Raw genomic sequence first — 18,050 nt, 5'->3', positions numbered from 1 at the left:
TATTTACCAACTGCAATCAAGAATCTTTTCTTCCAATCTTTTTTAAAAAATCCCATTGGAAATCTTTCATAAAAGACATGAGCTGCGGACAGTATCCATTTGTTGTTTATTATTGATCCACCTCCAAATCCCGAATTGGGGTCATAAATCTAAATTAGAAATTTTATTATTTATTGCAACTAATATATGATCATGTTTTTCGGTAGATCAGAAACTAAGTTCTTCAGATTTGGGTTGTTGTCCCCTAATCAGAAAGAATTAAAATATATGAGGATGATAAATTATGTGAAGATATAAAAATATATTTTTGAGTATACTAGTGTAAGTTTACAAGCTACTGTTTATATAGAAAGAAGATATTTATGTATAAAACGAAATAATATACTTTTACTGCATAGAAAGAAGTTTGTATATTATAATGTGGAGTTGACTGAAATAGAGTGGATCGAACCAAATATCTTATCTGCCTTCGTGTTAGTAAGTTCCTATGCACTGAGTACAAAAATACTCAGTTATAAGTATATTGATTAGTTAATAATAGATATACTGATATGTCCCAGATATATGGAAAATTATTGCAACACTTTTGACTTAAGAATCAAGGTTTTAGCTTGCAAACAAAATTAAAAATTATTATAATTCCAGAAATACTCAAGAAAGCAATTTCCCAATATTGAAGATGAGTCAATAAACGTTTTAATTATTATGCTTTAATTTAACCATTTTCATAAAAACAAAAATTAAAATCAACTCCGTTGTTACTCAAAAATGACTCACCTGGGTAGTATGATATTTTTTATTGGTAAATAATAAAATTTGCCAGGGCCACGCGCCGATTTGTACTTCTGTGCCTAATATCACTTTTCCATATAGCATGCTTTTTTCTTTTTGATCAGTTTGTCCACAGGTACTCAGCGCTATATATATATATAAATAGGAACAGTTAAAACAGGAATTCGTACTATTTTTTACCAGGATGAGTTGCAAAGTATTCTAAAAAGCCATTTTTAAGCATGGCAATGCCAAAATTTACATTAATACATTGTGTTTATAATCATCAAGTAAAGTAAACAAAAATATTGAATTTGGAAGTTAACTATTTTAAAATTAAATATAAAATTTATTTTCCCCACCTATGCAGTTGGGTACGTGTCCTGACCATTTTCGGTTGGAACGGCATTTTCTTGTTGTAGGTCCAGTAAGAACAAATCCTTGATCACAACCGTATGTTACTGTTTTTCCATATGAAAATTCCTTCCCAATTATGTAACCATTTTCAGGGTGTAGTAGAGCCGGGCACGGGGCACCTGGTATTGCAAATTTATGAGTAAACAAGTTAATATTTATTCTGTTGTGTGTAATTGTTAAATTCGTCTGCCAATTGTTACTTCATAGAAAATCTATGTTGTATTGTATGTGCGATATTTTCTTTTGAACCTTCTATAGTCTATACATACCATAGACCCACCGACTGTATAGATGCGTCGGATATTCGGTATTGTATATGTGATAAAAAAAAATTCACTCAGATAAAGACTTCGAACAAAAATCGTTTCCTGTCATGGTAATCCATCGAATAAACTGTTATTTGCCATCAATAATAAGTATATCGCTAATATTTTCACATTAGGTCGGACAGATTGTTGAGGTTGGTTAGTAACTCACTTGGATTAAAGCATGACTTTCCGCACCAGTCATCACAGACGCATCTCTTGTTTCCTCCTTTACAATCAGCATCCTTTTGGCATGGTTTTCGGCATTTTCTTTCTGCCTCGATCATAGATAAATCTCGCTTGCATGACAGCGCTTGTAATACAATTATCAAGTTATAAACAAATAAAGATTGTTTATAAGTAAGTGAAAAAACCTACCTATGCAATATGGCGCGGGATCCGACCATTTTCTATCTTCCAAGCATGTAACAATATGTTTGCCTTGAATTCTATAACCTCTGTCGCATTTGTATGTGAGTATTGTTCCAACTGTGTATGGAGGTTGCTTAGATGTTACGATATCTCCGTATTGCAATTTCTCGATCGCTTCGCAATATTTATCTGCAAAGTTCCAGATTGGAAGATATATTGAAATTTTATCCAGGCAATATAAAAGTATTACTGTTGTTATAGTGTGCATCGCTTTGATTTGAATCAAAAAATGTCACAAATCTGTGAATTTTTTCCATATATCTTTCATTCCAAAAGACTTTCCTTTAGTATATTAAGAGCAACTTTACAGTCTAGAATTCAATATAAAGCTGGTCAATATTTCACCAAGACAAAATTGAATATTATGCAAAGGATGCATTGCAATTTTGTGAAATGTATTCTGATTTTTCAAAAATGAAATTAATCCTGAATTGTTTTGTGAAGAAGTTCTCATTTTGAAAACTTTTAAAACCCAATGAACTGAAATGGTATCAAACTTATACCAAATACCAAATTATAGTAGACTTGAAGTGATTATTGTTATTATTAAGTTTATATGTTTTTTAAACAGCAAAATTACAGACCTTCAGCAACAACAATATAAAACTTTGGAACCAAAAATAGACATATGAACCAACACGATTTCATCTTTTCCTTCATTTCACAATCTGTCCATTAAAAACTAAATCTTTTAAATATAAAGGTTCAAATAGAACTATTTAATTTCTAAGACAATATTAAAGATGAGAGTTAGAAAAATTTATACCCTAAATATTCAATGCTGTACAATGCTGTATTAAATTCGATCATGTTTGATAAAAAAAATTTTATCATGGATTTCTGTCAATGATTATTGAAACCGTTGCACTATATCCATCTATCAATCTATCAATATAAACATTGGAGAACAAGAAATTCCCTGTTTAGTTTATTGCAAAAAACAAACTGATAAAACAAGTTGAAATTTTAAAGGCTTTTTTTATTGAAATATTCGTCATTGGTTTTCGTCTAAAACCAAATTTTACAATACTCATATATTCATTTCTTGTCATCTGCTTATTCACAACCTAGTCATAGAATTAATATGAAATAGCTTCAGGCTAACACAAATTGAAACAGTGACAAATCATCGTCAAGGTAAATTCCCACAGTTTAGTTTTGTCACGACATATTTCAACTAGACAAACAAACATTTTTATGTCCTAAACACAAATCAATACTAGATATAAAAATATTCTAAAATCAGCTACCGTATGATTAGGCATTTTCAGAAACGATATTTATTTTCATATTTGCTCATAACATAAAGCGGTCTATGATATTTTCACATCGCAATATCTATCACAATATAAAAACAAGCTCGAAACTTTCAACCATAGCAAAACAAGTCTCGTCTTGATCTGTTTGTATGTCAAAATATACCTAATAAGCCTTAGGCACAAAACTATTTTTTAAACCTTTTATACTGCGTTCGATGTCATGATTTGTGAGGCGGTAAGCTACTAACTATTCATAAATTTTGTCAAGAACGAATATAGCTGCCATAGAGATATTGTTGATAATGAAGTTCAAATTGGAGCTCTTCATAATTCTTGTGAATATATGGATAATTCAAGCAGGTGCGTTTGTAATATATTCTTACATAACTAGCAGAAAAATAGTGAATGAAAAAATTTTTATTCGATGAAATCTAATGATTGGAGTTAGTAGTTTAAAAGTATAAATGGCAGAATAGAAAAAATAAAGCTTGAAGTAATAAAACCAGCTATGATCTCTAGCTATTGCAGTACAATCACAAACATCTTACATCTCAAATCAACCAATCAAGAGAGTGTCAATCAAAAATAAAACTAGCATCAATTACGTTATTTGTGATATGGATTCAAAAATGATTGAGGAAGCACAAAATGTACTCGAATAACTGATACTTACTAAATTTGGGTCAACAATTGTTACAGCCGACAAAACTAATTGTAAATATGAAGCAGAGAAAGTTCCACCAACAAGAAGTTGCCGTAAATCATGCAAAAAAGATATCGATTGTAAATCAAAACGAAAAACTTGTAACTGTGATAACGTTTGCGGAATGAGCTGCTTCAACAAAGGTAATATGGTGGCGAATCTTAACTAATACGACCACCTATTTATTTAGAAAATTAGCATCCTGATCTAAATTTGTATATAGTACCAGTCGAAATGAATGTAAAATAATCAATTTTTATTTTAAGTTGTAAGTTTCGCTAAAAAAGGTCGATGGGCATAAAAATCAAATAAAATCTAAATATTTGCAAATAAACCAAACTAAGAACAAATAGATAGTGCATATAAATAATTATTATTTGTAAAATTCAGAAGCGGAATGCGAGACACTCCCAGAAAAAATTGATAACGGTGATGTCAAATATACCAGTACAGTTTATGGATCTATAGCTACGTATTCTTGCAATGATGGATTTTCGTTGCAAGGAGATGAGCAAATGGTTTGTCAGTCCGACAGAAAATGGTCTGGAAAACCACCAAAATGTGTGAATGGTAAGCCAATTTTTTTTATAGTAATGTCATATTGATTTGTTGAACGTTACTCTGATTTTATAATGCCTCTACACTGCGCTAAAAATGTAAAATGAATACATTACATTGGATGTTTGTAATTAATGATTCATATGTCACGTCGTTTCGAATTGGTAAGATCAACAAAGACAAAATAGTGTTATATTTAAGTTGTTAAAATTGATTCACATAGCCTTGTCGAAATATTTATTTCTACACAGGGTTCATATTTGGTAATGCTAATATTTTTGGAAATCTCTGCTATGATAAAACAACTTATCTTGAAGTGAAATAAACCTGTTACGTTAGTTATATAGACTGAACTGGCGTAAAAACGTGCGCCGTGTATCTACCGTCATTGATGTTATTTGCCTCTTAGAAATATATGGCATTAGTTACGAGATTATATCTCAGAGGGGCAAATTGATATACTGTAAATAGCAATTGTCTACCAATTTACTTTGAATTCAGAAAATGCATGCAGTTTTCCTCCAAGGCACAGTATTGGATTTCCCAACACAGACAAAAGTGCTTTCCAACCGGGAGACATTGTCACATACGAGTGTAGATTCGGTATGTTTAGTAGTTTTTGATTCAGTAAGAAAATTCAATGATTAACTAAATTTTTACTTCAATACTCAGTACTTGGACTAATAGAACGGTGTTACACTTGGGTGACAAACAGAAGGCTAGATAATCTTTTATGTACTTGGGTGAAAGTAGTTAAAATAATATAAACTTTAGTCGTGTCAATTGATGCATTAGATAGTTAGAAAATAGTATAACCCTTCTAATATTTAATATTATTTCCTTCATACATCTAAAGAAATATAAGAATAATACTATAATGTTTTTGCTTCGAATTAGAGATCTCAATCTATAGGATATTTATATTTGTTTTTGAGTATTTTTAATAATTTTATAAATATTATTTTGTTCAGGATATACTCTATCTGGGAATGAAAATGTAACATGTCAGTCTGATCGTACGTGGTCACCTATAACATTTCTATGTAAAAAGGTTAGTTGTGGAGATCCTGGAAGCCCCTTGAACGGATATGTTGAAGCAGAGAATTTTCTATTTGGAAGCTGGGCTGTCTATAGATGTGACAAAGGTATTTCTCAAGAGCATTCGATGAAATTTTGCCCTAACTTGATTGGGCCATTTTTTGAGGCAAATTTGAGGTAGATTAGGCATGTTTTTACTTTTCCATTATTTTGGAGTTTTCGAACTTCTATAAAAAATGTCAATGATAAAGAATTAACAATACATTTTCAAATTTTGTTGCTTGTTGCTTGTATTGTCAAATCTGCGAATATTATTTATCACTCTACGTAACTTTGTTGCAGAACATATCCAACACGAAATCTATATATAGATACAAGAAATTTGAAGGGAACTCATGCAAATTTGTTTCCTTCTGCTCGATTTGTCACAATATCCGCTTGATCAGTTCCGTGATGTGATAGTAAATTCCTGACGTTTGGTTATGAACGACTGGAATAAAATCAAAAATAAAATATCAACTGATTAATTAACCCCCACGTTATAAAACAAAGTGTGTGTATTATATTCCTAAAATTTGTACATTTCATTTAAAATTCCATTCTCTGTGGCGGTCATCTTTGATAAAATTAATCCAATCTTTATACTATTGCTCCCCTTTTCAATTATTGTTTAGTAAATGTTCATTACATTCAAAATTGGGTGCAACTTGAATTTAAATAAGTCTAAACAAATAAATTCAAGAAAAGTCTATTACAAGAATAATTTACGCTCTCATGAAGTAGAGAGAAGAAAAATATGGAGGAAATTTTATCAAATGTTTCAATTTTTCAAGGTTATGAAATAACCAATCCAAGGAGATATCGACTATATTGCTCTACGAATGGGAGGTGGTCTGGAGAACGACCCACTTGCACAAGTAAGACACAGTAAATTACACAGCTTGTCATAAAGAGGGATCACTTTCCAAATCGCTATATATTTCAAACACTATTACTAAAAAAGGCGCCGAGCAAATTCAGCTAAATTTTTTGTATTGATTGGCAAAAATGTATATGATATTTTATTTCAATAAATATTAAGAAAACTATAGAGAGAGATCTTATACCCAATTTGAAAAAACGCGAGGTTCTAACATATTTGTCTTTATTGTAATCATCTGGTTTAAAAAAATACAATACATCGACCGTTATTCAACTTTTGTTCTAAGTAAAGACTTGTCCGGCACCCAAACAACCTTTGAATGGAGAAGCTAATGCTCGTGGATTTGAGTTTGAAGATAGAGTAAAGTATACATGTATACAAGGATACGTTATTAGAGGTAATGATGAAGGAATGTGTGACGAAAACGGAGAGTGGGGAGAAGTTCCTAGATGTGAAGGTAAAATGTTTATATTTAAACAAATTAATGTATATTTGTAGAAAAAGCTAGGATTATTATGTTTTTGGATTTCCGCTCAATAATATCCTTACTCTCAGTTGTCCATGCTGTCCGTCTATTTATCCATCTGATTGTCTATATGCCCAGCTGTAGCGTATAAAATAAGCTGCTGGTCCGATATGAATGAAATTTTTCACTTGATTTATCATGTCAACCTATTAATATGCGTTTCACTCAAAGTAGGGGGTGATGTTTTTTTTCCATGGCAACATCGACAAAAATGTGTCGATAGTTGAAAATTTTCAAATTCACTCGCCATTTGTCGCAATTTTCTCGTCAACACAGTCAAAAATCAAAATTTTGAGCTGGCTAACGTTCGCTGACAATAAATTTCGAACGAGCCTTTTGACATTTTAAAAATTCATAATTAGAGAAGATTTGGAAATTTTAGTCAACACGTTTTCGTGAGAGGACGTGGTTCGCCATATGATTAAGCCGTCAAATCGGCTTTCCTCTTCCCCGGGATAAATATGTAAATCTTATCCTTATGTTATCTTATTGAGCACAGTATACCACTCTTGCAAGAATGTCGACGAGTCGCGCATCGCTCAAAATTAAATTGTCAATTCCTGTAAGCTTTTTGGATGTATGGAAAAGATTCCTGGTGTGCAATCCGACAGTATATACAGTAACTTCAGGAATTGGGCATTGAAGACATGCATTTCGTTCATTTTACGATGCAATATCATCCCCTATTTACACGTTACCAACCGTACAAGGACGCGACCCTTTGGTATCGGCGGAGGTTCACCTAGAGTGCCAACCGACTTGTTTTGTATCTTGTCCAAAATTGTATCAATGGTCTCACAATAATTTTGAAGAGTAGATATTTTCATGCAATGAGAACAAACCATTGGTAAATTTTAGTCTCCAATCGTGATTCGTTGTCAATCATTGCATGTTTTGAGCTATGTCTAGCCTCTATATCATACTGAATTTGCAATCTTCCAATATATCATACTATTTTAATTAAAATTAAGTTATAATAAAAACTATTTGTTTTTTACAGTCGACGTTAATTGTGACTTTGATAAATCCGGCAGGGAACTTTGTGGATACACTGACGAAGGTGATGTTCAATGGAAAAGAGTATTTGAATCAGATTCAAGATCTGGTCTCCCTGGCAAGTGTTTTTTTTTTTTTCAAAACACCATGAACTAATGATTTTTTTTTTTAAATATTTTGCCTGAATAGAAACTTCAGACATCTTTGCATAATCAAATTTCATCGATACAAGCTTTTACATTGCATTATTATTATACTTTCACACATTTATCAACGAGACGAAACTTGAATTGAACGTACAAAGCAGTGATTTCTGAGTTGATATTTTGATAAAATGATAAAATTGTTTAAAATTGGTGCTGATACAGACATTTAACTGTCCGACGCGTTGTGATCGTTTGTGTGAACAAAAACAGCCCTGTGGGAACAAATTGACTGAGTCAGCTGCAAAATTTTGCTATTTGTGATTTAATGTTTATAAAGACAAATGTTATTTCCACTGCCTTGTGTTCCATATTATGGAAAGTGAATGGAGCTGGAATTTGAAAAGTTTTTAAAACCTCAGGCATTGGATAGGTATCTAAGAGATAGTAACTTTTGCTAATGTATACTTTTTGCACATTAGGTTATATCATGAAGTTTCAACCACAATCAAGTCCTTTACAGAACGCAATATTACGTTCTCCAGTCATTCCAAGCAAAGTAACGCATTGTCTTCAATTTTACTATATGGTGAAAAATCAATTTGGATCCAATAACGACGTTTACGTTGAATTGAATGGTAAAAGGTAATCGTAACTGTGCATATTGAACGTAAATTACAATGATCGCAGATTTAAATTTTTACTCGGTTTATGTCTCAAGATTGGTCAAAGAATATTCAAAATCAATTTGATATTTTAATTCACGATCCTGTGTTAGGTTGATAAACATAATAATTCATTGAATTTTTGAATGTGACAGTGTCGGAGGTATCGCACCTGGAGAAGTTACTGTTCCGACAAATCGTTGGGTCGGTTTTCAAAAATCTCTAACACCTAATGGAGAAAATATGATTGTTTTTGAAATAGTTGCGAAGGGAAGTATTGGATTCAGTATGGATGATATAGTCCTCAATAAAAAAGAATGTGGTAAGAATAAACACTTCTCATTATTGGGTGAACGTGGGAGATTTTTCATCACTATACAAACCTACACTATATATATACAAATTATTGATACCAATATATTCATAAAGTGCAGTAATTATAAAGTTTCCCCCTTGGTATCTTAAAAAAAAAGATAAACATATTGTTTTAGGTCGGATGGTTGAAACAAGCCAATTACAATACTTCTTGAAATTACAAAAAAGCAAGCTCGCTTGTTATTCATTTAATTAACACATTGTACGTCTGTGACGTTGTACATTTATTAAAATACACGTTGCTTGATGTTAAATCACAATAGCAAACGTTTAACCAATGGATGAGAACAAAATATTTAAGCAACAAAAAAATTATCTTTTTCACTGGTTCAGTCAGTCCTTGTGAAAACGAAAATCCTTGCATGAATGATGGGCAGTGCATCGATGAAATTAAGGAATCTTATTGCTCATGCACACAATTTTATAAAGGACGAAGATGCGAGAAAGGTTAGTGGACGGTTAGTGGACTTTTCATATAATATCGCTTTTAAAATAAAACATGTAGCAATTGTGCAGAAAGTAAATTTGTATATTCACTACTACTATTTTAAGTAACGCTGGAATCATTTATTTATGTTAGCGAAATACCTGGATTTAATTCAAGGTTATCATCTTGTTTTGGCATTTTCCAAAACGCTTTTTTTTGAAACTCTAATAGTTCTACTGATAGAGTATTTTGACCACCCCTCTCCCCTCACTTTCCAACATAATCGTTCAGGCGATATGCCGAAGCATTTATCCAATTGTCGAATAAGAATTATATATATATTTTTTTTTATTTCAGAAATAGTTTGTTCAAAACCGTGGTCTTTCCCGCATGGAACTATCAAAGCTCCTGCCAAAATTCGATATGGTACAACAATATCATATTTATGTAATGCTGGTTACAGAACACGTGGAAATTCCCGAGCGACATGTACTGAAAAGGGTCTTTCATCGTCACCACCTGAATGTATAAGTATGTTCAGTAAGCATAATGGCACAATTGTGTTTCAGCATCCCATATTGAAAATATTTCAAAGTCCTATTCTTTTTTACACATGACAAAGATAACATGTGTTGGTTATCAAAAATCCAAAATCAAACTGTGCAAGTTCAAAAATATATAAAAAATAGAAAGTCATATTAGTTTTATAGAAAAAATTATGTATATATATTTAACAAAAATTAAACGGAAATCAATTGAATTAGTAATAAAATAAAGATTAGATAAAGAGATCAGTATTACATTTTTTCAACAACCGCAATAATACTTTGTCAAATCAACATTTAAGAACTCAATGATGCTGGAATGCTAATTGCAATTCTATGATCATGAATGTTTGAATAAAAACGCACAAAGAAGCAGAATATGAAAAAACTATTGCGAAAACGCAGTAATTGCTATGAACAATCAATTTCTGATCATGAATCTTGCTTATTGTTTTAAATAGGAAATCGTGAATAATGAGAAAACGGCCCAGAACGTGCAGCCTTAGCCAAATTCGTCCAATGTATCAAGTTGCATTGATTTGTCTGAAGACAAATGAAATATGTATAGTATGTCCTAAATTCAATTTACAATGAATCAAAACTTTACTTTAAGAAATTTCTCAGCGGACGAAAAATTGTCCAGATGGTTACAAAGAACTGGTTGACTCTTGCTTTCGTCAATATTCTGGACCAAAAAATTACGAAGGAGCAAAAAGGGTATGCGAAAATGATGGAGGCCATTTGGCAAATGTACAGAGCAAGCGGGTAAATGATTTTTTATGGGACAATGCATGGGGAAACTACGCAAACTACTGGATTGGCTTGCACAATGTTGATTCTAATATGCTCTGGTCAAATGGAGAGAAGTTTGAAAGAGGACACGGAATTGATTTCGACCTCAGCGGAGCTACAAGTAACAATTGCGGAAAATATTATTACCGTTACCAGGCTTGGGTAACCCAGGCTTGGCAAATTCGCTTTGATGACTGCAGCGAAAAGACGAGATTTATTTGTGAAAAATGGAAAGAAAATGTAAATAATTATGTTGTTGAAACATCGAGGAATAATTATTTACCGAAAATTGAAGGGGTATATAAACCTGTGTCCGGACTTCTAACATTTGAAGAAAAACGCCAGATATACAGAAAAGAAAATGATTTCGATATGTATCTGTTCTATGAATATCATTCAGGTGAAATTTAAAAAATACTTATCAAATTTTTACATAGTTTTTCATTGACATTCAAAGCGTTTGGAATTAATCACAGTATATAATATCAAAAACGAAATTCAATGGGATTATGGTCAAAATATATACAATATTCATTAGGTAATTTAAAATGGAGAGTATCAGAAGATATGGTAAAAGGTACAATAAAAGGTACTCTCGAATTATGTGAACTAAGATGGCGGACCCGTAGTATGTGTACTAGGTTGGGGTTAGGCCATAATTTATTCCAAATTTTCCTACTTTAGTTCTATTGTGAGTTCAGGGACTAGCCAAGTGACTCCCCTAGTATTTGTACCTGAAATTTCCTCCTAACCCTAACCTGTTACACATACTATACGTTCCGGTGTCCGTTATCTTGGTTCACATACTTCGGGAGTACATAATAAAAATATAAATGGTCACACTTTGAAAGAGAGAAGTACCTTCATGCTTGTCGGTATGAATTCATCAAGCGATATGAATAGGGCAATGAATATGAACAGAAATATTAATAAAAATATAAAATGTAGTATTTTTTACCAGGGCTCAACAAGCGAAATTGGTTCATTGGCGGGTATAGTATTCCACTGGGTAAACCATCACACCAATACGAAGTACGTACATATTCAAACGTGATAGAACCGGATGGGATAAAAACTCAATGGAAAGATTCTGATGGACGCTCAATTGATATCACGATAGAGAAACATGGTATATATTTATCGATTTTTATCACACTAAACAGTTTAGACTTAGATGAATATTCTTTTGGTCGTAAATAAGAGGTGGTTACCACGTTAACATAGAAGATTGAAAATATTGGATTTACCCTGAAATGAGACCGCCATAATGGTGATTTGTGCGGTTACGCCAGTAAGTATTAACCAGGAAAGAGACTAGCAGGATTTAGTTTGACCGGATCAAAAATGAAGTTGTAACAATATAAGATTCATAGAAATTGTAGTACAATCTTGGATGAAATCTTTTGAAATTCCATCGATTCAAATTTTTAAAACGAATAAAAAGCGACTTTTTATGCAATAAAAGAAAAAATGATCTCGATTTGATGCAAGTGTATACAGTATTAAAAATGCCTTTTCTTAGATATGTGGCAAGAATGGTCAGAGTGGGAATGCGATGTAATATGTGGATCTGGAAAGAAAGTTCGTACTCGTAGTTGTAAGAATGGGGCAGCAGGGTCAAGAGACTGCAAAGGAGAAACCTGGCAGGAAGATGTTTGTAATTCAGATTGTGGAACTTCACAAGTTCATAACAAAAAAGGTAAATAATACCAGTAAGATATTTACAGATTTATAATATAATATCTATATTGGCGGCGGTTATAATAATTTGTAACAAATCTTAAGTTCCCATCATCAAGATTTTCATTGATATATATATATTTTGCAATCAAAAACAATAAATATAGAACGTTGGAAAATATACGAATAGGACAAATTGTCACGGTGAAATTAGTTTTTATGTACTAAGATATTTTCTGCAAAGAAGCAATTCGTAGCGAATATCCTCATACAAAACCTTGTAAGTTTCCGACTTCTGGAGTTCGTATTTGATGCAATATTTGTGATGCCACGATAAAAAATGCTGCGTCCAACAAATATTTGTTAGTCTAGGATTAGCGCAAGGTAGCGCAATACCTAAAATTTGTAAAAGAACATTTAACTAGAGTGTTTTTGTGTCCAATAGAGTGGGATGAGAACTAGATATAACTAATTAATTTTAATTTAAATTTTTTTTTACCGAGAAATTCACAATTATAATACGGAATTCACAAATTCAACCATCCAGTTGAAAATTTTGTTCAACAATGTTCATCCCAGTGTAATAATCACAACAAGAAGGTTCATAATGCAACGAATGTGATTATTTTCAATAACAATACGCGCTACAAGTCACGAACAAGCCAATGCTTATCGTTACATTGAAAATCAAGATAAATTTTGTCAGTCATTACGTATGGTCTGGTAAAATTTCTATTTTAAAAATGATTTCGGTGGCCATGAAGAGAGAAATCACTGAAACTGCATGCTCGGCCAACTAATGAGTCTTTAGAAACGAGTTATCGGCTGTAATTTCTGGGCAGAAGTTGTTAATAAATAGCTTTGAGCGCTATTAACACTTTTAATACCGGAATTATGAATACAAATATGTTTTATACAGACTTGGAATTGGATCATAACGGAATAATGTATCTATTTAAAACGGATAAAGTTTCCTGGGATGTAGCAAAAATGAACTGCGCCAATGTTGGAAGCATTCTAGCCAAATCAACGGATCGCGACGTACAGCGAAAGCTGGGAGAGAAGATTCTTCAAATCTTGAATGTGGATGGAATTGCGACCAATTATTGGATTAATGGGATTTACAACACTAATACATGGAGATTTCAAGATGGGACTGTAATTCCAAGAGATCAAAGATTATGGAACAAACAGGAGCCAAATAGGGATGGAACCGGTAGGGATTGCGTTGAAATATCCTCAACTGGTTGGAACGATCATGGATGTGCAATTAGAAGAAGATACATATGTCAAAAAGGTAAAGTATACTTGTGTAATAATAACTAATCCAAAAACTCCAATTCATAGTACAAACTCAACACCATTCCCTTTCAAAAATGTGTCGAATCTGTTGTAGATATTGAATTACACATGTTTCTCCAACAATATACTAAAGAGAGCCACTAGATTGTGATATGATGGCAATATCATGGGATCGTTATGACTCAGTGCTGTACTCATTAACTATATAACTATACCTAAAATTTGCATTCGAAAAATTTACAAGTAATCCAGGTCACTCCAAGATTGTAATTTCCAACCATTTCGATACATTTCTTTATTTTCCCATTCTTCCTTTGGAACTATTCACCCCCTCACACAGATTACAACTATTTTAAATCTATAGGTGATCAATTTATAGTGGATCTGTTAATAGTCGATTCTGTTTCGAATTCGTTAATTTAAATACCAATAATACCTAATAAAGAACGAAATAATGTACTACACGCAATTACAAAGTTCGGAAAACGTTGCAATACAGCAAGACAATTAAAATCAATAAAATGTCAGCCCAGAACGTAACATACTAAAAAATACTTGGCAATTAAATAAATCACTTGTATGATTTGCTTCATTTATATTGGAACAGAATCAATGAAAAAAGGACCATGCTATCCTGATCCGTGTAATGATCGAGGAAATTGTCGTGTCGGTATTGATGGGGATTTCATATGTCATTGCAGACTGCCTTTTAGTGGAAAATCTTGTGAAAGAGGAGATGGTAACTTTGAGATATTATTAAAGAACTAAGAATTTTAATAAGAATTTTGGGGAAATACATAAATAAATTTATTGGGATATGGTATTGTGAATAAAATAATTTACGTAATCAGATTCCAGATTTTTCCCGAAAAAAATTACGTATTTTAATGTAAAGTTTGTGAAATCATACATTAGAAAATTTTGTAATCATTTTAAATCTGTTTTAGTCTTAAAATTGTGTTTATCTATGTCTAAATTTCATGGTATTTCTTTGTATTTACTGATGTTTTTTTATGTTTAGAATTGTCCAATAGAATAACTTCCAAGCCGTCAATGATACGAACAACAACAATGCCGAACATGAATGACCCGTGTTCACCAGATCCGTGTAATGGTGGTGGTAGATGTAGCATTTTAGCCCATGGAAAAGCGATTTGTTTTTGTAATCCTGAAAACCTGGGAAAATATTGCGAGATAAGTACGAATTTATTTTTGACCACAATATTTGATGCAGCTTATGCAGCATGCATGGTTCTGCAGCATCTTGAACTCCTGCAGAAAAACAAACATCTAATTATTGCAAAAACATGACTTCCTCAAAATTGTCCTATCACCAACGAAACTGAGTTTAATTTTTTTACGGTGATTAATGATATTCAATGATACTAGAACTATATTTATTCTGACAGAGAACGCATGTAACTTAGACAGAATTTCCGGTGACGTCAAAATTTATAATGGAGGAAAATTACTCAAATCAAGCGATGCTATATCAGAAGGAGTTACTGTGAATATGAAATGCGAAAATGATCAAAAAACAGTAGTTGGAAATAAAACGATAACTTGTAATGGTGGAAATAACTGGTCAAGGAGTGCTAAGATTCTCTGCTGTAAGGGAATTTATACTTGATCATGTTCAAAAATTAGAAAAGAATAGAATCATATAATTTTAAATATAAAACATGACCTCACATTGGGAGTATCATTTTTATAAATTTATGTAATGCTATATAGAATATCATTTACATTATATGATTTACATTTAAGCAAACAAACTTGAAGTATGCGTCTTGGAGAATCTTCCTGAAAATCTTGAGGTTTTTTATGAGACTGGTGAAAGAGTATTGTCGTCACCTGTCAGAGTCCTATCCGGAAAATCCTTAAGGTTTGGTTGTAAGCCACCAGAGCAATCGAAAGAATATAATGTACATTGCGTGAACGGCAAGTGGGATACCAGCATCCCAACGGAATGCGGTAAACTTTTTTGTAGCATCGTAGTATTTATTGAATATTCTAATGGAGCAGTAAATCGTGACAGACGATGTACATTTTCTGTTTGCATTTTCTGGAAAATTAAACTAATTATATGTCTCATCTAGTTGGGGTTCCAGAGCGTTTCTTGTATGCCAATTTATACCTGCTTGGCTAGTTACTAATAGAAAACCCACAAAACTCAAACTGCTTAGCGATTTTTTTAATGTTAATATCAACAAATTTTTCAATATATTTTTTGTTTTATAGTTTCTCGTGCAAATTGTCCTAATTTACCAAGGTTGCAAAATGGAAAAATGACCGTAATACCGACAGGATCTTCTCCACCGTATGAGCCTGGTGTGTCCATAAGTTTTTCTTGTAACAAATCATACAAGCTAGACGGACCTCACATGATAGAATGTAGAAGAAACGGTCAGTGGTCTGAAAAACCAGCAATATGCAAAGGTAATCAGTGCAAATGTTTTAAGTTGATACATTTTTCTCATTTGTAAACGTAAGAATGTGTAATGTGTAATGAAATGTATATGTATTTACGTACAGCAATATATATATACCTGTAGTCAAATTCCTACATGATCCAATTTATTTTTATCATATGTACCCAAACTTGTTTACCTTTTTAAAAAATTGATTCCGTAAAATCTCAGCTCATTGTCAAATCATTGACGCAAACGGAGATTTAATATATACATATCGACTTTTTTTTTCATTAAAAAGCATGCATTCTTAGTCTATCAAATTTTTTTTTTAACATTTTAATTCTAACTGGTTAAACAGAAGTCGGATGTCTTTTGTTCACCATCGATCTTAAAGCTAAAGTGTATGTGAAGGATTATGACGGCAGAGACAATATCGGAGTTGAATCAGGAGATCGACTTGTACTAAAATGCAAAAACTCTAAAAAGAAAGTATCAATTCAATGCATGGGAAAATTGGAATGGGAGCCTGCATACGAATCTGTTACATGTCCATGAATTTTTCTTTGGGTTAAATATTAATAAATATTATTGATCATAATTCTGCTTATTCTTGATGCAAAAAAGATGACATTTCAATGATAAAGATTGACAAGTGCCGCAAAGGCTACCAAGGTGCAAGTTGTACGTACTGTGATAAAAAAAAATATTAGTGTGCACTATCGGCGGTGAGTTGATAAAATTGAAGATAATTAGAGGATGGAATTTGCAATAATATGAACAATATTGTTATCACCAGGTCCGAAATTCGATTTTCAAGGCGACAAAAAATGTTAAAATTCAACTTGGCCATTATGCTTATTCAAAAAGACATCATTTGCGCTCAAAATAAAACAAAAAAAATATCACAAATCCTGTGTTAGAATGAAAACAGACAAAAGATAAGAAAATGCTGTCTCCATGCGATTCCAGATACTATCAATGTCCAAAATGTTGCGTTTAGTTTAGTGTGCAAGGGAAACAATACCATAGCACTGAAATTGAAGAAATGTTAAGTTTGCACAATGTGCACTGTTGTCGAGCGTTGGTTGCGAACGAGCCCTATTGAAATATTTTCACAATCGAATTGATTACGAATCAGAATGGAATGTATTCTTTTCAAGGTATGTTCAATCAATCTTCTATTGTACTCAACTGAATTATATTAACTAGGATTGTAGCTGGAATGAAGGCGTTTTAGGTTAAAATTTCAAGACTTCGACGAAAGTACTCTATGAGTGTTGTATATCACGAAATCTTCTTATTACCTGACCTAACAAATGTGTAAAATTAATTACAGTTCATTGCACATACTCAGACACAGACAGCTCATAATACAGTGTGTAATTTTTTACAGATTTAAGTTCAAATGACTGTTACATCTTAGATTCCACACCTCTCAAAAAACTCCTATCGCCACTCTTCCATTATTGGTACTTTTAGATATTTCTCCATAAAGGTACGAAATGTCTTAGATTATTATGACTTGGAGGGACCGATATCCCATTCATAGACTACTCATAAAATGTAACTCAAGTATACTGAGTCCATAAATAATATAAAATCCGGCGTGTTTGAATTTCCCTGAAGGATAAATTTATGACAAAGCATATTTTATTGCACAAGTTTGCTTAAAATTATCAACATTCGTTCCAGACGACCTCGATATCTATATTTCTGAAAAACTGCCAACTTTTTTGAGGCAACATATCATCTTGCGGATTTCCAAATTTGCAATTCTTGC

The 18,050-nt window shown here is 32.3% G+C and overlaps 2 protein-coding genes across 3 annotated transcripts in view; one reads left to right on the top strand and one right to left on the bottom strand.

The window, feature by feature from the left end:
• LOC120345028 (CUB and sushi domain-containing protein 3-like) overlaps window positions 1–2,647 on the bottom strand; it is a 37,554-nt gene extending 34,907 nt beyond the window's left edge. For both annotated transcript variants that reach the window (XM_078113262.1, XM_078113263.1), the window contains exons 1-6: window positions 2,510–2,647; window positions 1,872–2,054; window positions 1,666–1,806; window positions 1,134–1,307; window positions 778–917; window positions 8–149 (exon numbers count right to left, since the gene is read on the bottom strand). In XM_078113262.1, coding sequence (XP_077969388.1) covers window positions 8–149; window positions 778–917; window positions 1,134–1,307; window positions 1,666–1,806; window positions 1,872–2,054; window positions 2,510–2,585 — 856 coding nt within the window. In that variant the 5' untranslated portion in view covers window positions 2,586–2,647. The remainder of the gene's footprint in view (window positions 1–7; window positions 150–777; window positions 918–1,133; window positions 1,308–1,665; window positions 1,807–1,871; window positions 2,055–2,509) is intronic.
• A 759-nt stretch (window positions 2,648–3,406) lies between these two features.
• On the top strand, window positions 3,407–16,878 carry LOC120345097 (uncharacterized). The gene is made up of 22 exons (XM_039414491.2): window positions 3,407–3,544; window positions 3,884–4,030; window positions 4,278–4,457; window positions 4,947–5,048; window positions 5,417–5,590; window positions 6,317–6,400; window positions 6,692–6,862; window positions 7,932–8,045; window positions 8,553–8,715; window positions 8,891–9,057; window positions 9,444–9,557; window positions 9,895–10,068; window positions 10,696–11,274; window positions 11,836–12,003; window positions 12,397–12,573; window positions 13,474–13,851; window positions 14,464–14,595; window positions 14,878–15,054; window positions 15,266–15,466; window positions 15,624–15,830; window positions 16,098–16,295; window positions 16,629–16,878. Exons 1-22 carry the CDS (start codon window positions 3,487–3,489, stop codon window positions 16,823–16,825), a joined length of 4,062 nt encoding a protein of 1,353 aa, XP_039270425.2. The 5' UTR covers window positions 3,407–3,486; the 3' UTR covers window positions 16,826–16,878.
• The last annotated feature ends 1,172 nt before the right edge of the window (window positions 16,879–18,050 follow it).

Source organism: Styela clava, chromosome 5, assembly GCF_964204865.1.
Source record: "Styela clava chromosome 5, kaStyClav1.hap1.2, whole genome shotgun sequence".
Lineage (NCBI taxonomy): Eukaryota > Metazoa > Chordata > Ascidiacea > Stolidobranchia > Styelidae > Styela > Styela clava.
This window is presented reverse-complemented; position numbering and strand designations above follow the sequence as displayed.

What these genes read in the sequence shown, in the direction of transcription:
- LOC120345097 (XM_039414491.2), top strand. Translation starts at nt 3,487, where the DNA reads ATGAAGTTCAAATTGGAGCTCTTCATAATTCTTGTGAATATATGGATA. An exon ending in AATGAGCTGCTTCAACAAAG is followed by an intron (nt 4,031 to 4,277) that starts GTAATATGGTGG and finishes TGTAAAATTCAG; the next exon opens with AAGCGGAATGCGAGACACTC. An exon ending in ACAAGTTCATAACAAAAAAG is followed by an intron (nt 12,574 to 13,473) that starts GTAAATAATACC and finishes TGTTTTATACAG; the next exon opens with ACTTGGAATTGGATCATAAC.